Consider the following 21,451-nt stretch of genomic DNA (forward strand, 5'->3'; position numbering starts at 1 on the left):
TGCGAAACGCTCAAAGCCCACACATTCGACCGCCATCTTGGAAATCGCCTGACCTGTTTACGTCACATGGCACTGTAGACATCATTTTGCGACCAAACAGTAAATCCAAACTCATATTTTTAAAAACTTTGCGCGAAATAAAAAAAAAGACGACAAGAATGCAAAAGAACGATTGCACGATTAGCCAAAAAACTTGTAAAATGACAGTGACCCCAACATCGAGAAACTAGGTCAAGTCAGCGTAGCGTAATATGACGCAAACGTAACGTGTGCAGCCCACGAACTCTACCGTTCTCCTGCTCTGATACTTTCACCGTTTGTCTCAACAACAAGAACAGAAAAATAATTAAAATACAAATGCGCATTCGTAATACTGCCATGGAGATTTCATGTAGACTAACCGTCATCAGGTATAGACGCCTTATAAACCTTTATTGAGGGTCGCAATTTTGACCGATAGCTTTGACCACCAGCATTTTCACGGCATCGACGTCACTGTAATCCCCCACGTAACTTGATAAACGGCCATTGACACGGCGCTCGAACCACATGATCAAAGTCGCGGCCGCACCGATGTGCCGCTCGGCCGGTGTTTTTCAACACCTATGTACGTGTCAATTGATTAATGTAAACTCGTCAGTCGACATGAAAAAGTCTATTCAGGACTAAAAACGATGTTGATAAGGCTAGTTTTGGCAGATGTCCCATGCCAATGAATACACTGAGCTGTCAAGTGGGGCTGTCATCAAGGGTGTCGGGAAAAATCTGAAGCATCACGGCATTGTAGCAAGCGTCACGGCGACCAAGGCAAGCGTCACGGAGACGTGATGCTTGAAGGGCCTAGGGAGAACACTGTTGCTTAAATAACAACTTGGTGTGAGTACCTTGAAGACATGTAAATCAACACACATATTACACTATGAGAAAATTTTGTCTTTTCGTAAAATCTCTTTACCATTCCATTTTTAATAAAGAAAATGTTACAGGGGATACAATATTAAAAACAGGTCTGATTTGAAAGAGAAATGGTGAATTGCATTTAATATGAATAAAAGTTCCATCCATGCAGTCAAAATTTCTCCGCTAGAGGTTCTGGGTAAGTCAGTGGTAGACTTGCATACATGCAATAGCAGTACAAAACAGTCATCTGTAGTCTTCATGCTGCTTCAATGCCCAATAATCCTTTCAAGTATTCACAGGTTAACCCTTTCATGCCCAATGAGGTTGTACCATTGCATAGAGGTGTAAGAGTTAATCCAGCTATCTGTCTGGGGAAGGATTTGCTGTGTTGTACCCAGGTGACCTCTTTCCCATTCACTATCTTTCTATGCCCACAGTAGACTCAGAAGGGTTGGTTCTGGCATGCCTTGGTCTGGACCTCTTTTAAATCCTGATTGTGGAAGAGATAACATAAGAAAGGTATGTCAAACCCGACACAGGACATTTGTTTAGCAATCTATATCTCGGAAAGTCCACCTTGTGTGTAACTTGTCCATGAGATTTCATTGTATAAGCAATGCGATTTCGAATGCAATGTAAATGCAAGGATGGTAAATCTCACAGAGGGATCAATATTACAATCTCATTTCTGGTTCTATTGTAAATGGCATGAGGGATATAGTACACATGTAACTTGTAGTGGTACTAAATGTACTGCATGTCCCTACAAAGATTTAGTTCTTTCCGAAGGCATGGAGCTCAATGCAGAAGGCTAGATCACCCATCTCCGTGCGTCCTGGCCGTTCAGTTCAACCACAGTCATTCATGGAGGGATCATGGTTCAATATCAGTGGATTATGGCACGCTCCCACCTCATATGGAGGAACAGTGACTGTAGTTGAGTTCGAGAAGTGTTATATTTATTTATTTTAGCGAGCGCAGCGAGAGCGACCGAAGGCCGCTCGCGAAGCGAGCATTAAGACTAACGCCTGTACATGAAATTTAGAACGGAATCTCTATATACCTACGAGTTTGAAAAGAGAGCACGTCCACGGAGGTGGCCATTTTGAATACTTTTACACGGATTGCGTGAAATTAAAGATATCATCTACCACAAATCCTACTCGCCAAAGTGTATTTCCGACAAAAGAATCTCTGTGTTTCAAAGAAAGCGTGAATTTGGTTCAAAATGACTATTTTCGATCACTTTTGAAGGCCCGGTTCAGTCATCACTAGGCGCCGCCATTTTGAAACAAGCCTATTCTCGTGAGAATGAACGGTCAACTCACGCGAGAATTAAAAACCTTGTGCTGAGAGCTACCGACGGGAATATCAAGTACATGTTTTACATTAAACTGCCTCTGTTCCCGCCCCTGTTTAATATAATAAACTGATCGGAATCATATAATTTACCAGTTTTAAATAATTTTCTCCAGTGAACTTGGCATTTCCGAGTTAAATTGCCTTAAATGTTATTCTAGAAAACAATTCACAACAATTCAACCTCAATGGCCAAGATATTCATCATGCATCAAACACAGAAATTAGCATGCTATTGCCTGAAAACATCAATGACGATATACCCTACGCTGCGCTCGCTCTCAGGTCAGACCTGTTACATATTAGGATTTATTGACTTTTCTGAAGCATATGGAAGAGCGCCCTCGGCCTTGGAATCGGCTTGCACGCCATGGCCAGTCACCACTATATACTCACTGGCGTGCTCTGAGCTGGGTAGTTTTAATGGTGGAGAGTTAATGCTTTGAGTTTATGCTACGTTCCGACGTTCTCATTCGTAGACCGTACCGAACCGTAGGAACGTAGCATCAACTCACAGCACAAACTCTACACTATTAAAACTACCCAGCTCACAGCCCGCTCGCACAGCACGCCTGTAACTACAGTACACTACAGTCGTGTACTCACCAAGGTACAAAATTAAAGGTATATATCCCCACTGGAAAACTGTTGTCGTGACCTTCCACACTGCCGCAATCCTCTTCTTTGTCTCTGGTTGCATTTTCACCATCTTGACTCTTAAATTATCGAGATATTATTGTTCCTTTCGACAGCGTCCTTACCAAATGACGGCAAATTTTGCTCAGAGCTTAGAGTCACCTAAAAAACGGTTGACGTCGATTACAGATGCGATGTTCGACAGATGAATGTATAATTATTTAATTCAAATGTAAAAGATACCAGAGGTATCTGAAAAAATACTACTAAATATTAGTAAAAGATAATTTACAACACCATAAGAAAGAAAAGGTAAACATTATGCCCGAAGATCATATTATACTGTAACCCGTGGTTGAATACAATGTTCGAAAATGTTAGGTTATACATTATAGCCAAGATGGCGACGACCACGCCGTACAGACTCGACATGTGCGGAGGCGCTGATTTCACCACCCAACGCACCGTCTTCTCTTCCGATTCACGGTATGTTACGCGCTTATTAAGGTGTCTTCGACGTTTGAAAAACAGTGATGAAGCAGGCTTTCACTTCTTGTGCGATTGTCCACACACATGGTGGAGGGACTGTCGGATGCGGATGCACGTGTATATCGCATTGTAAAGTAGTACACCTTCCGGTACTTGTACTGCCCGGGCAGGGGTGTCTCGGGAGCTCTACCAAAGAAGAACCACAGGTGCTCAAATCAACGAGTGATCGCGAAGCCCCCTGTAAACGTACTTTTTATGTACGTTTACAGGGGGCTTCGCGATCACAGGTTGATTTGAGCACCTGTGGTACTACCCATCTGTACATCGGCGAAAGCGATCAGTATAGACACAGTCCCTCTATCCACGGATAGAGGGACTGTGGTATAGAAGACACTCACAACAACAACATGTTACATGCATTTTCTTAAAGCCGCACTTTTCAATCCCAGGTTCTCGCATTAGTGGAGTTCTCCTCCCAGTCAAACGCTTGGCCAGTACGATGTTTGATTTCTATAACATTGATTACACAAACTGATCTCAACCTTTTGTCACCTTTTGCTAATCCTGCAAACAGAGTGTATGCAAGCTTTTGATTGACGGTCGGTTCAAATCGCCAACGGTCATTGATTCCTCACCACAAACGCTCGAATTTCCTAAAAAATTGTCTTTTAGTCGCGTATCACTTTGAATATTACCACAGAGTTCGATCGGTAGCAACTTCGCGCTGACCGCTCGGCAGTCTGTCTGTGTTTTTGCGGCCGGGGAAAACTAAAAAGTGGCATTTTCTGGAGCGTGTGCCCGCGTGTTGCCTGTTTTGTGTCCACTTACACAATGAACGCCGCCATACCTTGCGTCCTTTTAAAGGGAGGCTCCGCCTTTAATCGTAGCAGCGGGTTGTTGGGCGAATTATTGCATAGGATGTCATCCTTGTGGACACTGCCTTCGCACAAAGTAAAGGCGTACACTATTGACAGCTTCATCTGTTAAAGATTCGGTGCAAAATGAGTAACAGTTGAAATAGGTTATAAAGAAAGCTGATGGCAACCACTAAAATCGTCAGCAAAAGAACATGAGATAATAATAACCTAACCATATGAAAGTGCAATTGTTATGACTACAATGTATAGTTCCTATATGATTGAAAGTAGACTCCTAACAATTCTTATAATTTAAGTTTTACTGTAATGAAGGTGGGCAAACGATTTCACTTTACAAAGGTCACTATATCTACATTTTAGCTCATATTTAGTATTTATATAAATACCAAAAAGAGCTTGTATGGTGAGTTGGTGGCATCTGCATGTCTGTATGTTTATGGGTGTGTTTGTCACATGCAAAAGCTCCCATACCGCCTAAGCTACCATCTCAGTATGTGGTGTACAGGTAGATGCAGCGGTTGAGATGTGACGTTGTTCAAATGAACACGTCAGTGTCACAAATGTGCAAATGAGGTAAAAAAAGGGAAATTCTGCCAATATTCAGGAGCGGTGGCATGCCAATGGCTGAAACAGGACACTCCACTGACCTGTAGTCATTTCCTGTTATTGTGTATGAATTGTTACATATTAGCAGACCTGCTCAAACTAAGGGACGGACCATTAGATCTTGGGAGGGGTGGTCACAATGAAATTGTGAACATTTTTTTTACAATTGTAAATTTCTAAAAAAAAAATTTTCCAAATGGAAAAGCTGTGCTAATTTTTTACTGAGTAAATTTTCAGATTTATAATTTTTAGCTCACATTTGATGTACCAATGTGACGTTATCGTATAAGCTGAATCAGTTCATTTGCATCTGATTTGCATGTCTGTATATTTGTGGGTATGTGCGGATGTATGTCCGTCACACACAAAGGCTCCCAAAGCTACCATCTCAGTATTTGGTGTACAGGTAGATGCAGGGGTTGAGATGTGAATTTGTTCAAATGAACACATCAGTGTCAAAATGTGCAAATGAGGTAAGAAAAAGTGAAATCCTGCAAATGTGCAGGAGGCATGCCAGTGGGAAACAGGCCAACTCCACTGATCTTGACTCATTTCCTGTCGTCATTGTTTATGAACTGTTACATATTAACAGACCAGCTGCAACCATAGACAGTAGATGGGGAAGACTGTTTATACTAAACTAACAGGGGCTTGTTTCTGCTATGCATGTTGCTCCAGAACCTAAAGTTAGACCTTAATTACTTTTGTCTTTCTTGTTTTTCTGGTTTAAATATTTCTTGTTGTTTTTCTGGTTGTACTGTGCAGAAATCATTGCCATAACATCAACGTAGAATTTTCCTCCACTGAACAGATAGAAACAACATTTATTGTTGATCATTGGTAACCCATACTGGTATATACCAATTCTGATCAAATTTGAGCGACATCATATAATTGCTGTATTTTTTTTTAGTTCAACGCTGTCTGAGGATACAATGTACATCCATATCACTAGCGCAAATAAGATTGCGTGCTGTAACTACAACATACATATGGCCCAGTGATTTATATTGCTGATAGATTTCGCAAAATGTTGCAGATCATCTTTTGACAAGCTGAGAAGCTGTTTGCAAAAAATGTGGTGAAATTTCAATATTTGTGTTTTTAGGACAATTTTTGCCCTTTTTTGATCAAAACATCTATTTCTCTGTAGCAGTATGTCCAACTTCTGTCATTCTTGTTTTTCTGGTTTAAATACTTCTTGTTGTTTTTCTGGTTGTACTGTGCAGAAATCATTGTCATAACATCAACGTAGAATTTTCCTGCACTGAACAGATAGAAACAACATTTATTGTTGATCTTTGGTACTGGTATGTACCAATTCTGATCAAATGTGAGCGACACCGTATAATTGCGGTATTTTTATGTTATATTGCAGGTACCTTTTATGTTGTTGTGGCAATGAGGTCAACGTGCTAAGTACTACCAGTGGTGACTGTCTTCATAAGTGAGAGGTCACAGGAACATCGTCACAGGTTTGGCAATAAATTCCCAGAATTCCCTTCAGGTAAGAAAGAGATTTTTCTACACAAAATTCACCGTGTGCCACAACTTATTTCATTATTAATTTCACTTATGCTGCACAACTTTCAAAAAGAACATATCAAACTCCAAGAGAAGTCTGTCAAAAGACAGGACATTTAAGACTCTCATCTATGCTGATTGGTTTGCAAAAGTTTCTAATGGACAGAGTTACTGGTTTTTAAATAACGCTTCCAGAGTTAGTTGCTGGTATTGCATCTAAATGTTACTTAATTGTATTCACAACATTAACAGTCACAAGTTGATTCAGTGTTCTTTAAGTAGTTATACAATATATTTAAGACATTAATTCTGATTTGATTATGATTTAATCATGTGACTCCAAGAAACAAAACGGTGTCAGGAGATATCACCCAATGATCTTCCCACTTTAGAGTATTCTGAAGACTGGTTGCAATACTCGAGTGTAAGAACTCATGACAGTCTGTTTATAACTATGTGTTTATATTGTTGTGAGTAGAACAAAGTAATCTGAAAAAATGTCATATGTTGTGAGGTACAATTGTGTCTTTCAGTTATTTACAAGTTCATTAGATGGTACGATAAAGCAATGGGACTATAATGATGGCATTCTTTTAAAGGTAAGTCACTTTGAAAAATACATTTTTGAGTTCTTCCTATTTATTTGAATGTTTTTAGATGACATTAGACAAGGGGAAGTTCAATTTTTCGTAGAGGTACTCTGTATTCAAATGTACATAGCATTTGTTTTTTTTACAACTTTAAATTTGCAATCGCAAAAAACGGTTTTACAAGATTTCTTAGACAGTTTGTACATACAGTATGCATTCTTTATATCTGTGCGAACTTTGTACATTTGCAATAATATTAAACTAGTGTAACCCCCCCATCACTTCCATGGTTTGGTTCAGTATTATTGTTCTCTGTAGTAAACCGGAGCACTGCACAGAAAAATGAGGTTCAAAAAGATAAGCAAGGGTAATTTCTGTAAAATTGCAGACACACATGTACATGTAAAAGTAAAGAGATGCATAAATGTATAAATCATATGTCACTTATGTACTTACAATCCATTTGTTACAATGACACAGCAACCATCTTCTTGTTGTACGTAAATTTATTGTAATCACAAAGGAGGTAACAAAGTTTTTAATAAGACACGAAATACATGAACCAACTGTAATAGCAGTAAACAGCACTTTACTGATAATGTGTTGTTTTTCCCCGTAGACCTACACAATATGGATGTCAATATATTCAATCTTTTCACCTGTAAATAGCAAGAACTTATTTGTCATTCTCCGAGGTAAGAGTGTTCCCCAAAACCAATACAAAGTATCATTCTCTTTAAAATGTTGTTGATGGAAACCGTATTTTTGTAGGTGTAAGATTTTATTAAACTGCAGCACGAAAGGTAGCTTCATCCTTCTGGAAATGTTGGAAAATATTTCTGTGAGTCATGCAACATTGATAGTGAGCCATCATGAGATTTGTCAACTTCAACTATACTGATTACTACACTTTGTGTGTGAGTGTAAGTAATCCTCAATTTCAAATGACATAGACAGATGCACAGAGTATTTTACACCTACAGGGAGTTTTAACCCTTTCACTACCATGGTTTGGTCCAAATCCATTGTTATCATCATTGATTGTGGACCTGTTTAAGGGGAAGCGGGGTGAACAGTTCAAATACATTGGATTTGTCACAATTACACATGATGGCCAGAACACTGAAGACATTTTCCTTGTGTTTTCTGCATTGGATAATTTATTATCAAATGTAGACTACATTGCAATTTAACTTGTCTGATTTCTTGGAATTCTTATAATATTACAGAAACGGACACATTTAGGGAAGGTTCCGGCGAGGTACGCTACTGCCTAAAATCTTTTACCCTACCCAAGACAGCCAAACAAACAGTTCCCATAGAACAAACAACATTGGTCTTACAGGGGCTTGATAATCAACAAAAGAAAGTAGCCTTTGGTGTAAACTGTGAATACGCAGTGGCAGTGAATGAAAAAGATCTCTTTATCAAATTTTTTGAAGAGTCTGAAGAGGATAGTAGGAGACAGTAAGTATCTATCCAGTGGAAAACGCAATCATGTGGTTTTATTCTTCATAAATGCCTGCCAACTTCATTTGTCATCATCAGGTTGAGATTGTTGGTCCCCATGGACAAAGTCTGGGGAAACTTATGGTTTTGTCGTGTCTGTGCGTCCGTTCACGCATATTTCTAGAGATACCATGAGCAATTTCTTTCAAACTGGGCAAGGATTACTCCCTATGTCATACATCATTTTGTTTTGTGATACAATTCAGTATGGCTGTGTGATGGCCATTTGGTGTCCTGTATTTAACATTTACAGGACAGCTAACATGAAGACAGGTTTTGACCAATTTCTTTCAAACTTGGCACAATGACAAGGCACTGTAACTCAACATTTGGATGTAAATTATTTTAGCAATATGATCCAATATGGCTACCAGACGGCCATGTTTGTTTTTGTTGATGGCGGGTCTTGTACTTTGTACCATGCAAAATGTTGATATTAAATGCATGTTCATTTGTTGTTATTGTTGTTGTTGTTTTGTATAAAAAATTCACACATCTGTCCGCCCCTATCCATCTTTGTCACATACCAACACTCAGTTGTGCCAAGTTTGAAAGACATTGGTCAAAACCACAAGAATTAATATCAGCTCTCGAAATATATGCAATGAAATTACGCTGAATCTTGTAATTTCCTGACTTTCACCATGACAGTTCAAAAAAACACTGAGTTAAAATATATTGTAAACAGTTTTGTGAAATGTAGTTTTGTTACATTATGATAGTATTATTGAATACAAGTGAACTACAGGGATGTTGGCTGCCTTTTATACAGAGAAATTTCTTGAAATATGATGATAAAATTTGCTGAATCTCAGTACGAATCTGAATCCTTTGATAAAGTCGTTACATTGACAGATAGCCCTGTATTTCCCTTTGTGTCCAGTAATTTAAGTCAAGTCATATTTTACTCTTGTTAGTATAAACCTGAGCTTTTGACATTGCAGGTCAATTTGGAAATATTTACAACAGCTACAGACACATTCCATGTGAGGGACTTCCACATCTGTCCACCCATATCCATCTTTTTCACATACATGTACCAACACTCAGACTTCATATAACCACATTGCAACCATTGATCACAGACCCAACTATTTCTGACTAATTCCATTCATACATCAGACATCAGCTGCACATTCGCTTTACTTACCATTTTCTTGATATTCGATGGCCAATGTCACTTCCCCGTCATTTCTGTCAGTGGATTCCAAATTCATTAACCAAGTGGGAACCATGTCATTGACAATGACTTGTTAAAACTAGAGAGGTATGACATGTGCAATATGCTGTTGTAACAAAGACTTAAAATATTTGAAGGTCCCTGAAAACATTGATTCTGTAAACATGATGTTTACGATAATCTCTAAAACTGCTGTAACAAAATCATGTTAAACCATGTTGGCAAATAACATATTTGGCTCAATATGGCTTTTTTATGGACTCTGCATATGGGGAAGTGATAGGCTTGGTAGAGAAGGGTTACCGTAATCTTTTCTCAGAGTTATTTCCTTGATTTGTCTGCTATATTTGGTTTTCTCAAAAGTAAGTCACCAGTCCACTTTGAGATATCTTTAGTACATGAGAAACAACGTCTATCAGATTTTCGTGACGAAACTTAAAATAATCCAGTTTTCTAAAATTTGTAACATCCTTGCATTTTTTTTTCGTTTCTATGTACTATTTCATTGCAGCTTTGAACACAATGAAGGGAAATTCACCTGTGTAGCCTGCCACCCTACAGAGTACTGCATAGCAACAGGTGACGCAGTCGGTCACCTCACACTCTGGAGGAATTTCCACGGCTCTTTGAAGAGTTTGTCCAAAAACAAAAACCACTGGCATGCCCTGAAATTGGAAGATGTCTGTTTTACTGCAGAGGGTTTGTCTTTGTGTTCTTCTTTCTGTGTTGTACAGTGGTGTATATTGTCACTGAGTTTTAGCAAGTTGCTGAAACCTTTTTTGCTGAATGCTTGTACTTGTACTTTTTCATTTCGTACCAAAGAAAATATCCCAAACTTTTCATTCCTAGCTTTCATTGGCAGGGACGGTACAAGAAATGTATTTCCACCTCTTCTGATTTTTTAGACAAATCTGTGATCAGTATTTTTACAGACAGCAACAATGATATATATTAAAGTTATACAGACTGCAAAATTTTGACCATGATATGAATGTATTCATAATACAAATTTCATTTTCATTATAAGGATGTGAAAGTGTGTAAGATATTCGAAGCCTGAGATTTTTTTGGTATATATCGCTTCTCTGATATTTTTACAGGTTCGTATATTTTCACTGTTGGACACGAGTGTACAGTGGTCCAGTGGCAGTATTCAACCAATAGCAAAGACTTCCTGCCTAGGTTAGGGGCACCGATTCACCAAGTGTCTTGTTCACCAGACAACACCTTCATAGCAACAAGCCACAAAGATAATGGTAAGATTGTCAAAACAATCACTCTTTGTCATATTTGACATTCTGGTAATGACATGGATGTGTTTTACTAAAGTGATTTTTCAATATTGCCTTGTAACAAGATGGATAAAACACCTCGGCTTTTCATGTGCAGAAGAGTTCAAAAGCTGCTGCCACTGATTCCCTGCTTGGTAAATTAATATGTGTTTTGCCGTGAATGCCATACATTGGAGAAGGAACAGACTGGATTAAAGTACTACTCCAGACTAACTCTCAGTGCTGTTCATGACTTTCATCATTTTCAGTGTCTGTTTCATCTTCATAGCTGTCTAACTGAACCTGTCCATCCCCAAATAGCCAGTAAATAGGTCCACAACTCCCATTGATAACAATAGCTTTGGGCAAAACCATTGTGGTGAAAGGGTTGATACAGAATAATCCTGGATACCTAAAAATACTTGACCAGTCCTCCTTGTATTAGTAATCTTACATATCCTAGGGAGTCTTCCTTGTATTAGTAATCTTACATATCCTAGGGAGTCCTCCTTGTATTAGTAATCTTACATATCCTAGGGTGGCTTTTGTGTCAGATATCTCTGAAGATAGTGGAATGGCAGAATGGCTCAGTTCAAACCATCCATCTTTAGTAATGCAGAAACTTTCACGTTGATCCATTAAAACATAATTGGATAAATTGAGATTTCGCAAAATTGGCAAGTATTTCATTCAGGATTTAGCAAGGTTGTCATGGAGACAGCTATTAGGTCATACACAAGATTGCATGATCATATACAAAAAGTATGATCACTCACTATTACATTGCAATGCAGTTCTCTTTCAAGGCATTCCTGATAAACGAGTCTTTTATTTTTCCGATACAGCCATCCATCTGCTTTCTAACCGTAATGTGGTGCAGACTTTCCAGGGTTTGACAAGGGCCTTCTCACAACAACTGAAAACAATACCTACAGGTCTGACCCTTGACCCACGCACCAAGGCTGTTGTTATGAATGGTAAACCGGGACATCTACAGTTCTATGCTATGCACAACGATAAACAATTGTTCAATGTAAGTCTCTGCACTTGGCATTTGGTTCTTCCAGAATTAAAGAGAGAGTCAGAGCTTTCGAAATCTTTTTGAGCGAAAGTGTGTCATATCCCATGTCTTAAATGTTCAGTATGTAAAACATGATTGTGTTGTGATACTAAGTCAGGCAGTTTTGCTTTTTTTTTGTTTGAACTACATTCTGTGTGGTTACATTTTGAGTAAATCCTGCCAAAAATGACATCAACAGAGCTAAGAATGTGTTCAATTTGAAAAGCATGGTTGTTCACAGATGTTCACTTTGCCTGATGCCCTCAAGGTAAAGGAACTTGCAAAAAATGAAAAGTTGTTAATCCAGTAGAGACACAACAGGCTTTGGTTTGAATGAATATCAGTGTAGTTAGAATTCATAATTTCCGTTTCTTTGCACTCAAAATGACTCCAGCCAAGATGAAGGACAACTTATATTTTTTTAATCCATTTCCAAAGCATGCACATGCTACCAGGAAAAGGAAAGAGAAGATTTTAACAAATTCAGAGTAGCAACCTGTAACTGTTTATCTATCGAAAATAATCAATATTTTCACTATGTTCTGATTATCGTCAGCTCGACATTGTCTGCCAAAACTACATTACCCCGATGAAGTTGGATAAGCCAATCATACACACAGAGGTTGAAAATGCAGCCTTTGATTGCCATGGTGATTGGTTGGCAACCGTTGAAAGGAGAGATGATGGTGTGACATCTATGGAAATGAGGCTTAAGTTCTGGCAGTGGGATGCTGAAAGACAAAGGTATAGACATATTCTGTTGTACAATTACATGTAAAACATTGAAATGCAAAATTTGAGTGAAGTGATGTGACTTTACAATTACTTTTCAGTGGTGAACGTACTTAAATGTTATATTTCAGGCCTCTGTGAAATGTAATAAGTGTATAACCATTCTGGTAAATATTACTGACTAACCAATCGGTCATTTTGAGTTAGAATAGCCATATATTTTATATGTCTCACTTCATTGTCCAGTGTGTATTTCTGATTTTATGTCAGGCGTTTCACACCCAAGTAAAACTTTCAATTATATTTTATTGATCTTTGGTCTGAATAACTGTAATGTCGTAAAGTTCATGTGTTCAGCCTTTTTAACATCTATTTCCCTGTAAATCACATGATATTGTCACTGAAAAAAATGTTTCAACATAAAATATCTCTCTTCAAGGTAGATTGTTGGGCATCTTGTTAAATTACCCTCTCATTCTGTGTATGTTTCTTCCGTGAACAATTTTTGTGAGCATTTTTGATCTCTGTTTAGTTTCATACTCAACACCTGTGTTGAGTTACCACACCAAGCCAAGGTCACTGACCTCTGCATGAGACCACCCAACAACAAACTAGAAACATCTCCAATGGCTGCGACCACAAGTCTGGACAAGAAGTTCAAGATATGGACATTGGTAGATGACTCTGACATCTATCGTGAGTGACTGTCATACATTATCATGTCTCATGAATAAAATTCTCAGATAAACTATATCAGTTTCATTTGAAAGTCTGATACCACTACACCCGTTGTCAGTGAGAGATTTTTCACACTGCATGCAGCTGTGTACCTTGAAAAGCTTGACGATTGAAGTAGAGTCTATACAACATAACACATAGTTCAATGTAATACAGTATCAAAATATGAAAATCCATGGCACCTTGAGTTGTGCACCAAGATGGTTTCAGACAAATATAACTTGAAATTGTAACTCAGTCTCAATCTCTATCCCTCCTACGCTGTCGGTGCATTAACCCCTTGACTACCTTGAACGCCAGATATATCTGGCACCATATTGAATTACAATATACCTTTAGTGCCGGAAATATCCGGCACAGTTAAATAGGTGTTTGTTTCGTTTTTTCCCCTAAAATAAAAAGTGACCTGAAAATACAAACTTATGTACGAGAAAGTGGGAAATTTCATGCTGATTCAGAAAATATATGGTTTATTGGTACTTACTTAATTTTTAGCTCCTCAGTTTTATATACAGAGGCTCTAGCTCCTCAGTTTTATATATATAGGAGCTGTTAGAATTGAAAACCAGTATGGTGGCGTGAACTTTTATTACTCTAAGCAGTGTTGATGCAATGACCACACCCCAGATTTTATCAATATTTACATAAGGGGCCTGGTATATAGGAATACATTGGCCTTGGTAGTCAAGGGGTTAACACAAGATCAGATCATCCACCTTATTAATAATGCATTGTTTTGTCTTAAATGTTCCAGGGGAGAATGAATGCTGGAATTGTCAGTCTGTTGGTTTCTATCATGATTTACCGGCGGTCAAAGCTGCCTTCTCAACTGACGGTTCACTATTGGCCGTAGCATTCCAACAAATAATTACACTCTGGGATCCAGATCTCAATGATTTGAAAATGGTTCTGAGTCCGCTGCCAATAAATCAGGCCATTATCAGGTATGGAAAATGTTATACAGTTAAAACTTAGTCTTCAGAGTGATGTCACCATGATATTAACTTGTATAATTGAACTTTTCACCTCCATGGCTTATTAACATAACTCACAATAGTGATGGTGGGGCTGTTCACAGGAAATGGGGGTTGAAAAGTTTAGTCATTGCTTTGCTAAAAGTGTCGCAGATATGGATTTATTTATACTGTTTAAAAAGTGTTGCAGAGATAAGAGTTATTTATCCTGTTTCCAACTATATTTATTTATATTTGTGTTGCACATTGATATATACATAAACTTAAAAAATCTTTTATATGACCCATACAGATTTTATCAAATTTTAATAAAAGAAAATATATTGTGACAAAACCTATAAAATAGATTGAACATTACTGCTAAAATACAGCATTGTGATAGCTTGGCAATTCATCACAATGTTTACATTCACAAAAAGTAATATGCTGGTATTACAAATTCTACCCACAGCCTTGAATGAAAATTTGTATTATTCTTTGCTGAATAATATTTCCTGTCCAAATTTCTTCCTATATCTTCTGATTTGCTGTCAAAAGAAATGACTTGTTCTTTTGCAACTGATTGTTAAAATTTCTACACAGACAAATGCACTTTGGTAATGGAGCATCATCTCAGTACCTGGTGGTAACGTCGGATAACTTGCTTGCTGTGTGGAATCTGCTGACATGTTCAGGTATGCGCTTCGATCCGATAACCAGTACTGAGTTTAAATCAGTGTATCTCAAACACTGACAGTTTGGATTTAGAATCAAGGGTTAATTCCTGTAAATATCATATACAATTAAAAATTTAGCGCGTGCAGAGAGTGTATGTGGATTGGTGATAGCTGCTGCAAAGCACAGTCCTTGCAGGATTTGTGTAGACTTCAATAGGGATAATTCTAGGCCTCCAGACACAAGTAACTGTATGTATCTCCATACCCTCACTTTATATGAATATTCATGGTGAAGCATGGACAATGTTTAATATTCCAAAAAGTTGCAGGATTCAAACAAAATCAAACCTTTACTGCCTTGATGTACAACCAAAGCTGGCCATTTCTTCTCTCATCTGTTTTTTTCCCACATTTTCTCTGTTACAGTGTTCTGGACTGTTGATGTAGGCGCAGACATAGTCAGCCTTGTAAAAGATCCATCTACAGATTACTTTGCTGCCATCACCAAAACTAAAGGTGAGAAACAGACAGGCAGGCAGACAGACAGACAGACAGACAGACAGACAGACAGACAGGGATGGACAGACTGACTGACAGACAGACAGACTGACTGACTGACTGACTGACAGACAGGGATGTACTGACAAACACAAATGGTGACTCATGTATAGAGCCATAACTCAGGCATATCTCAACTGATTTTATTCAAAGTTGGTACAAGGACATTGACCTATGTAATACATATGCACGTTGATCTGTTTTGTGATATGATCCAATATGGCTGCCAGGCGGCCATTTTATTATGATTTTTTCATGTACAGAGCCATAACTCAGACATGTTTCAACCGATTTTATTCAAAGTTGGTACAAGGACATTGACCAATGTCATAGACATGCACGTCAATTTGGTTTGTGATACGATCCAATATGGCCGCCAGGCGGCCATTTTGTTACAATTTTTTCATGTACAGAGCCATAACTCAGGCATATCTCAACCGATTTTATTCAAAGTTGGTACAAGGACATCGACCAATGTAATATATATGCACATTGATTTGTTTTGTGAAACAATCCAATATGGTCGCTGTGTGGCCATTTTGTTACGTTTTTTCATGTACAGAACCAAATCTCAGACATGTATCAAGCAAATTTATTCAAAGTTGGCACAAGGAGATTGACTTATGTCATACATATGCACGTCCATTTGTTTTGTGATACAATCCAATATGGCTGCCGTGTGGCCATTTTGTTATGATTTTTTCATGTACACAGCCATAACTCAGGCATATCTCAACCGATTTTATATCAAAGTTGGTACAAGGACATTAACCTATGTCATACATATGTAAGTCAATTCGTTCATGATGTGATCCAATATGGCTGCATGGCAGCCATTTTGTTACAATTTTTTCATGTCCTTAGCCAAACTAGGGCACGTCTCAACCGATTTTATTCACCGATTTTATTCAAACTTAGTAAAAGACATCACAGACCAAATTCATGAAGAGGACTCTATCCTCTCTGAGGACTTGTAATCAAAGTACCCATTAACAAGTGGGGACTGTGTCATCTAGGATGACTTGTTAGATGTACTGTTGACTCAAGAGCTTCTTTTCCAAGAAAAATTTTTTTTTACATGTGACATATGCTGATATAGCATGGACACCATAATTTTAAAAAAAATCCCAAAGTGACTCTCAGAGATTACAGAAATTTTATAAGTACAGGTTCTCATTGCTAAGCAGGAAACCTTGATTTCTTCATCATGTTGATAAAAATTGTGGATGCAAAGATTTGTGTAATTCAATTCATGCAAAACCTCACAGCTTTCAGGAATAATAAAGCTGTTTGCAGTTGCAGGTTTGTTACAATGTGTGCCGCCGGGACGCTGGTGCTTGAAATGCAGACAAATTTTGTCAGTAATGCATGCGTGTTGTTGAGCCTGTGGTCCCATTCGTTAAAATGTCTTTTGAAGGTTTCACTTACACATTTGCTTTCTTTATATTTGTTTTTTTTCTAATCCAACAGTGTTTGTATTAAAGCCACTGAGCAGGAGCCAAAGTTTACATACAGGTCAAGAAAGCATCCATCATGGCCGCCATATTTGTTCCTCACGCCAAAGAACGGTCAGGTCCAGATGTGTTGGCATGGCAACAGAAATCCCAGCTGTACCTGATGGATGATTTGCAGCAGATTCTGACCATCAGGAGCGAGGCAGAATTTTTAAAGCTTGAAAAACAGAAATCTATCAAATGGTAAGTTTTGGTATCATGGACAGAACGTCTTGTCAGTGTGAAACTGTCCATATCATTTTGATAGACAACCAATCTTTTCCCAATAGCCAGTGAAAATAATAGATCATTTTCCCCAGCAGTGTACTTCAATGGACAGAGTTTATTTCAGGGTTAAAGATTATGCATAGAAGTGAAACATAAATAAAATCTATTTTTGAAACAACAAACAAACAAAAGAACATTGCTCTGTGCTATTATCATTATAGAGAATATTTGAAGCAAATAAATCTTCATATGAGCTTTGTTGTTAGGTTGATGTAAAGACTGTTAATATGATCTTGTCCATCAGAGTAACTTGCAAGAGAATCTGCCGCTGACGCCGTTTTCTGCGTTGCTGGAGAAGAGGGAACGGAAGGGAATGAAGATATATGGTGCTGTCATGCATGGAACTCCAAGTACAGCTGCTGTCAAACAGGTCTGTTCTACCTGAAGTCATATGCTTAGTAGATTAGATGTTTTTACAACATGGATGAGTGTCTGCATTGCGTGGAATTCTGTCCTTTAACTGTATCAGGATAGTGTTCAACAGTGGTGCTTTGCAATAGGATGAAATCACAGAGCTGAGAGAGTAAAGCTGTTGATTTGGTAAAATTCCAAAGCAGTGTTGTCCCCATTAATGTCTGATAGCACAGCGGCTAATATGCATAATACTGTAATTAGTGGTCATGTTTATGAATGTCTATTGTTTAACCAAAATTAAAGAGAGTGGCCACTATGCTTTAATTGCCCTAGGTAGAACACTGCGCAGTCAGTGAAAAAAAAAAAATGTTACATTTTATCTTTCATCTCATGTTTCTTTATACATCCAACCTGAGTGTGTGGTGGCTGTTCTAGTTTATCTTTACACCGATGTGTTATGGTATCAATTTCCCTTTTGCATATCAAAGCAATATGCAAATCTGTAAGCATCATACTGAACAATTCACCAAGGTGAACATACTGTTCAAGTATTTCCAGCGCAAGATTGTGGATAGTATGGAACAGAAATTGTAAAACTTTGTAGTTCAGAAATACTTTTTAGCTCATATTTGGTTTTATATATAAATACCAAAAAGAGCTTATATGATAAGTCTGAGTGGCGTCTGTATGTCTGTATATTTGTGGGTATGTATGTGCGGATGTATGTCCGTCACACACAAAGGCTCCCTTACCGCAAAGCTACCGTCTCAGTATTTGGTGTACAGGTAGATGTAGGGCTTGATATGTGAATTTGTTCAAATGAACACATCAGTGTCAAAAATGTGCAAATGAGGTAAGAAAAAGGGAAATACTGCAAGTGTGCAGGAGTGGTGGCAGTGAACTGAATCAGCCCACACATCTGAATAAGAGGATTTGACCTTTAACCTATTTGTATGCAGGGTACCTATTTTGTTTGGGAGTGGTAGCAGTAACTGAAACAGCTAATTGGTCATTTCCTGTCATTGTTTATGAACTGTGACATATTAACAGATCTGCTGAAACCATGGATGTCTATTTTTGTACATCCATGGTAGAAAGATTCTCTGCTATGCATGTTGCTAAAGTTGACCTTCAGTACCTAAAGTTTCAGACCTTATTTACTTTTGTCATTCTTAATTTTCTGGTTTAAATATTTCTTGTTGTTTTTCTGGTTGTACTGTGCAGAAATTGTCATAACATCAATGTATAATTTTCCTGCACTGAACAGATAGAAATAACACTTGTTGTTGATCTTTGGTATGTACCAATTCTGATCAAATTTGAGCGACACCGTATAATTGCGGTATTTTTATAAAAGGTGGCAAACCATGATATGAAGATATGGTGCTGTCATTACTGAGGTACTTTCATGAGTTTTGTCTCACTTATCTTTAGATTTGGAGTAACAACCTTGTTTAAAAAAATCCCATACTTTTTTCCTTGTTTGCAGATGTTGGAAACACCGGCCCATGTCTTACCATCTGTCAGCTCACTGTGCAGTTCATTCATGAAGATACTATTGGTGCCCAAGTCAACCAATAACAGGTACAGATGAAAGCACATGTCCCTTCTGGATGAATTGCACATTATCTCCTAGTGCCACTTTCACAAGGTACAGATACCTTGTTTGTCAGAAACTCAACTGTAGAGGGCTACCACCTTCCTCTCAAAAACACTTTGCAATACTCATATTTAATGTGACATGTGTTTTGTATATCAATAACTGCTCATCAGATGTCGTAGTATAATAATTTCACCCCATTACTAACTCTAGTGGTCCATTCAATCTATCAAAGACAGTGGGAATGAACCAAAGTTTGGTAATGAGATCATTATTATCAACTGGTTACCAGGGTAACAAGTGTGATCATTTACTTCAAAATTTGAACTTGTTTCCGAGTGATCACATTTGATGTAGAAATCCATATTTGGTGTATTTTTTCCCATGAAGTATCATAATCATGTTGACAAGTACATCATAATTGGTAAATCCCTCACACGTCCATTCCTCTCATTCTACCCCCCATTAATGAAATGAAAGGGGTAAAATTTTGAGGGGTTCCATCAATTTCTGGTGAATGAGGAAAGTATAACTTTGAGATCTGATCAGTTTTGGTAGAGGTGGTTCTACTTCCTTTTACAAAAAATTGCTTTACCTTATGAGGTCACCTCAACAGAGACAAAAACATTACACACACACTCACACACTGTGGGATAGACCATGAGATCTTGAGGGGTGGTGGTTAAAAATGGGGGAAAAATGTTCTGAGCAAAAAATTGCTCAAGTAAAAAGGAGTTTTTGTATACATTTGTAGCCATGATGATTTTCTTGTAAAAATATCCAAGTGAAGGTCAGTCGATAAAAACTTGTTAATTTGGGAAAAAATGGTTTGCATTCTGTGAGAAATCTGAAAACGATAAATAAATAAACAAGTATATATTAAAATAAATAAATTGTCAAATTTTGGAAAGCAAAACTAAATTGCATGTCAGAAGCATAATCATCCCTTCAAATATCTAATGGTTGATCCCGAGATGATCATTTGCAATAACTTGCACAATAGTTTCACTTTTAGAACCCTATATTGAAAACAGAAAAATACACCTACCATTTTTTTGGAAAATTTAACTAACACATTACTTTTATGTTTCCGTGCATAGTAAAGAAATAGAAGATGACTCCGATGAAGAGAGAAGTGAAGACGAACACACTGACTCGGATGAATCAGATATGGATGTCAGCGAGGTCAGAAATGAGCACGCTCAGGAGATTGACCAATCAGAAGGACAACAGCCGACCTCGGTATCTGAAGATATGGTTTATATCAGAAAAGTGTCCAAACAATCACGTAGCAGTTTCTCATGGATGAAAAAGTATTTCAGTGAAGTGTCATGAATTTTATATAATATGTAATAAAAACTCCACCAAATGTAACATACCAACACTTTCGTAAGTTATTTGTTCCCAGCATGGAGTTTGCTTTTTGCAAGAGAGGTACTTGCATGTCATAGGTACGGTGTAGCCACTGTTTGTTTGTCTTGAAAAAGAAATATTCGCAGATTTTTTTCTCAGATAATGCATTTCCAGCATTTTCTATATTAATTTTAACTTTGTGAAAATGACGGACAGATTCAAATTAACTTGAAAAATAATTCATGGAAATTTCAATTCATATCATAAAAAACATCTTCACATTAATTTTGAAATATGTGAAAATGTGTTGTTTTTAACGCTAGATAGTAGAGTGTTTGTCCTTGTACTGTATTTCAATAGAGAAAATAAGTATTGATTCTGCCAAGATGTGCACATCCAATAAATGTACAAATTAACATAAATTTCCACCAAAGAAAATAACTCAATGCTAACCACATCAACCGTATTGGTTCAATCAAATCACTAATTTGATGTGAGGGCACTGTTAACATGTATAACAGAACAAGAAGTATTTTACAAATTGGAAAATTACTATTCAGCTGTCCCTGAGCGTTTCACCGTGAACTTGAACACCTTGTGGCTTGCACACAATTTATCAAAATGATAATAACTTGCACTTGTTTCAGAAATGAGAGTGAACACTTTGATCCGGTGGAAGTGTAGCGTCCACTGTAACCCTGGA

The 21,451-nt window shown here is 37.7% G+C and overlaps 1 protein-coding gene and 1 long non-coding RNA gene across 2 annotated transcripts; one reads left to right on the forward strand and one right to left on the reverse strand.

The window, feature by feature from the left end:
* Positions 1 to 928: 928 nt before the first annotated feature.
* Positions 929 to 3,150, reverse strand: LOC139139985 (uncharacterized). The gene is made up of 2 exons (XR_011553920.1): positions 2,866 to 3,150; positions 929 to 1,390 (listed from the first exon to the last, which is right to left on the reverse strand). It is a non-coding gene; the product is annotated as an uncharacterized lncRNA (long non-coding RNA).
* A 145-nt stretch (positions 3,151 to 3,295) lies between these two features.
* LOC139140307 (WD repeat-containing protein 75-like) lies at positions 3,296 to 20,773 on the forward strand. Its single transcript, XM_070709465.1, is given in 18 exon segments — positions 3,296 to 3,381; positions 6,247 to 6,311; positions 6,314 to 6,375; positions 6,926 to 6,991; positions 7,602 to 7,677; positions 8,212 to 8,449; positions 10,183 to 10,370; positions 10,772 to 10,927; positions 11,788 to 11,975; positions 12,559 to 12,746; positions 13,267 to 13,430; positions 14,227 to 14,416; positions 15,029 to 15,120; positions 15,529 to 15,657; positions 17,156 to 17,357; positions 17,682 to 17,811; positions 19,285 to 19,379; positions 20,496 to 20,773. Coding segments are annotated over 18 exon segments (2,550 nt in total). The 3' UTR covers positions 20,731 to 20,773.
* Positions 20,774 to 21,451: the final 678 nt, after the last annotated feature.

The sequence above is a fragment of the Ptychodera flava genome, chromosome 9 (genome assembly GCF_041260155.1).
Source record: "Ptychodera flava strain L36383 chromosome 9, AS_Pfla_20210202, whole genome shotgun sequence".
In the NCBI taxonomy this organism is placed as follows: Eukaryota; Metazoa; Hemichordata; class Enteropneusta; family Ptychoderidae; genus Ptychodera; species Ptychodera flava.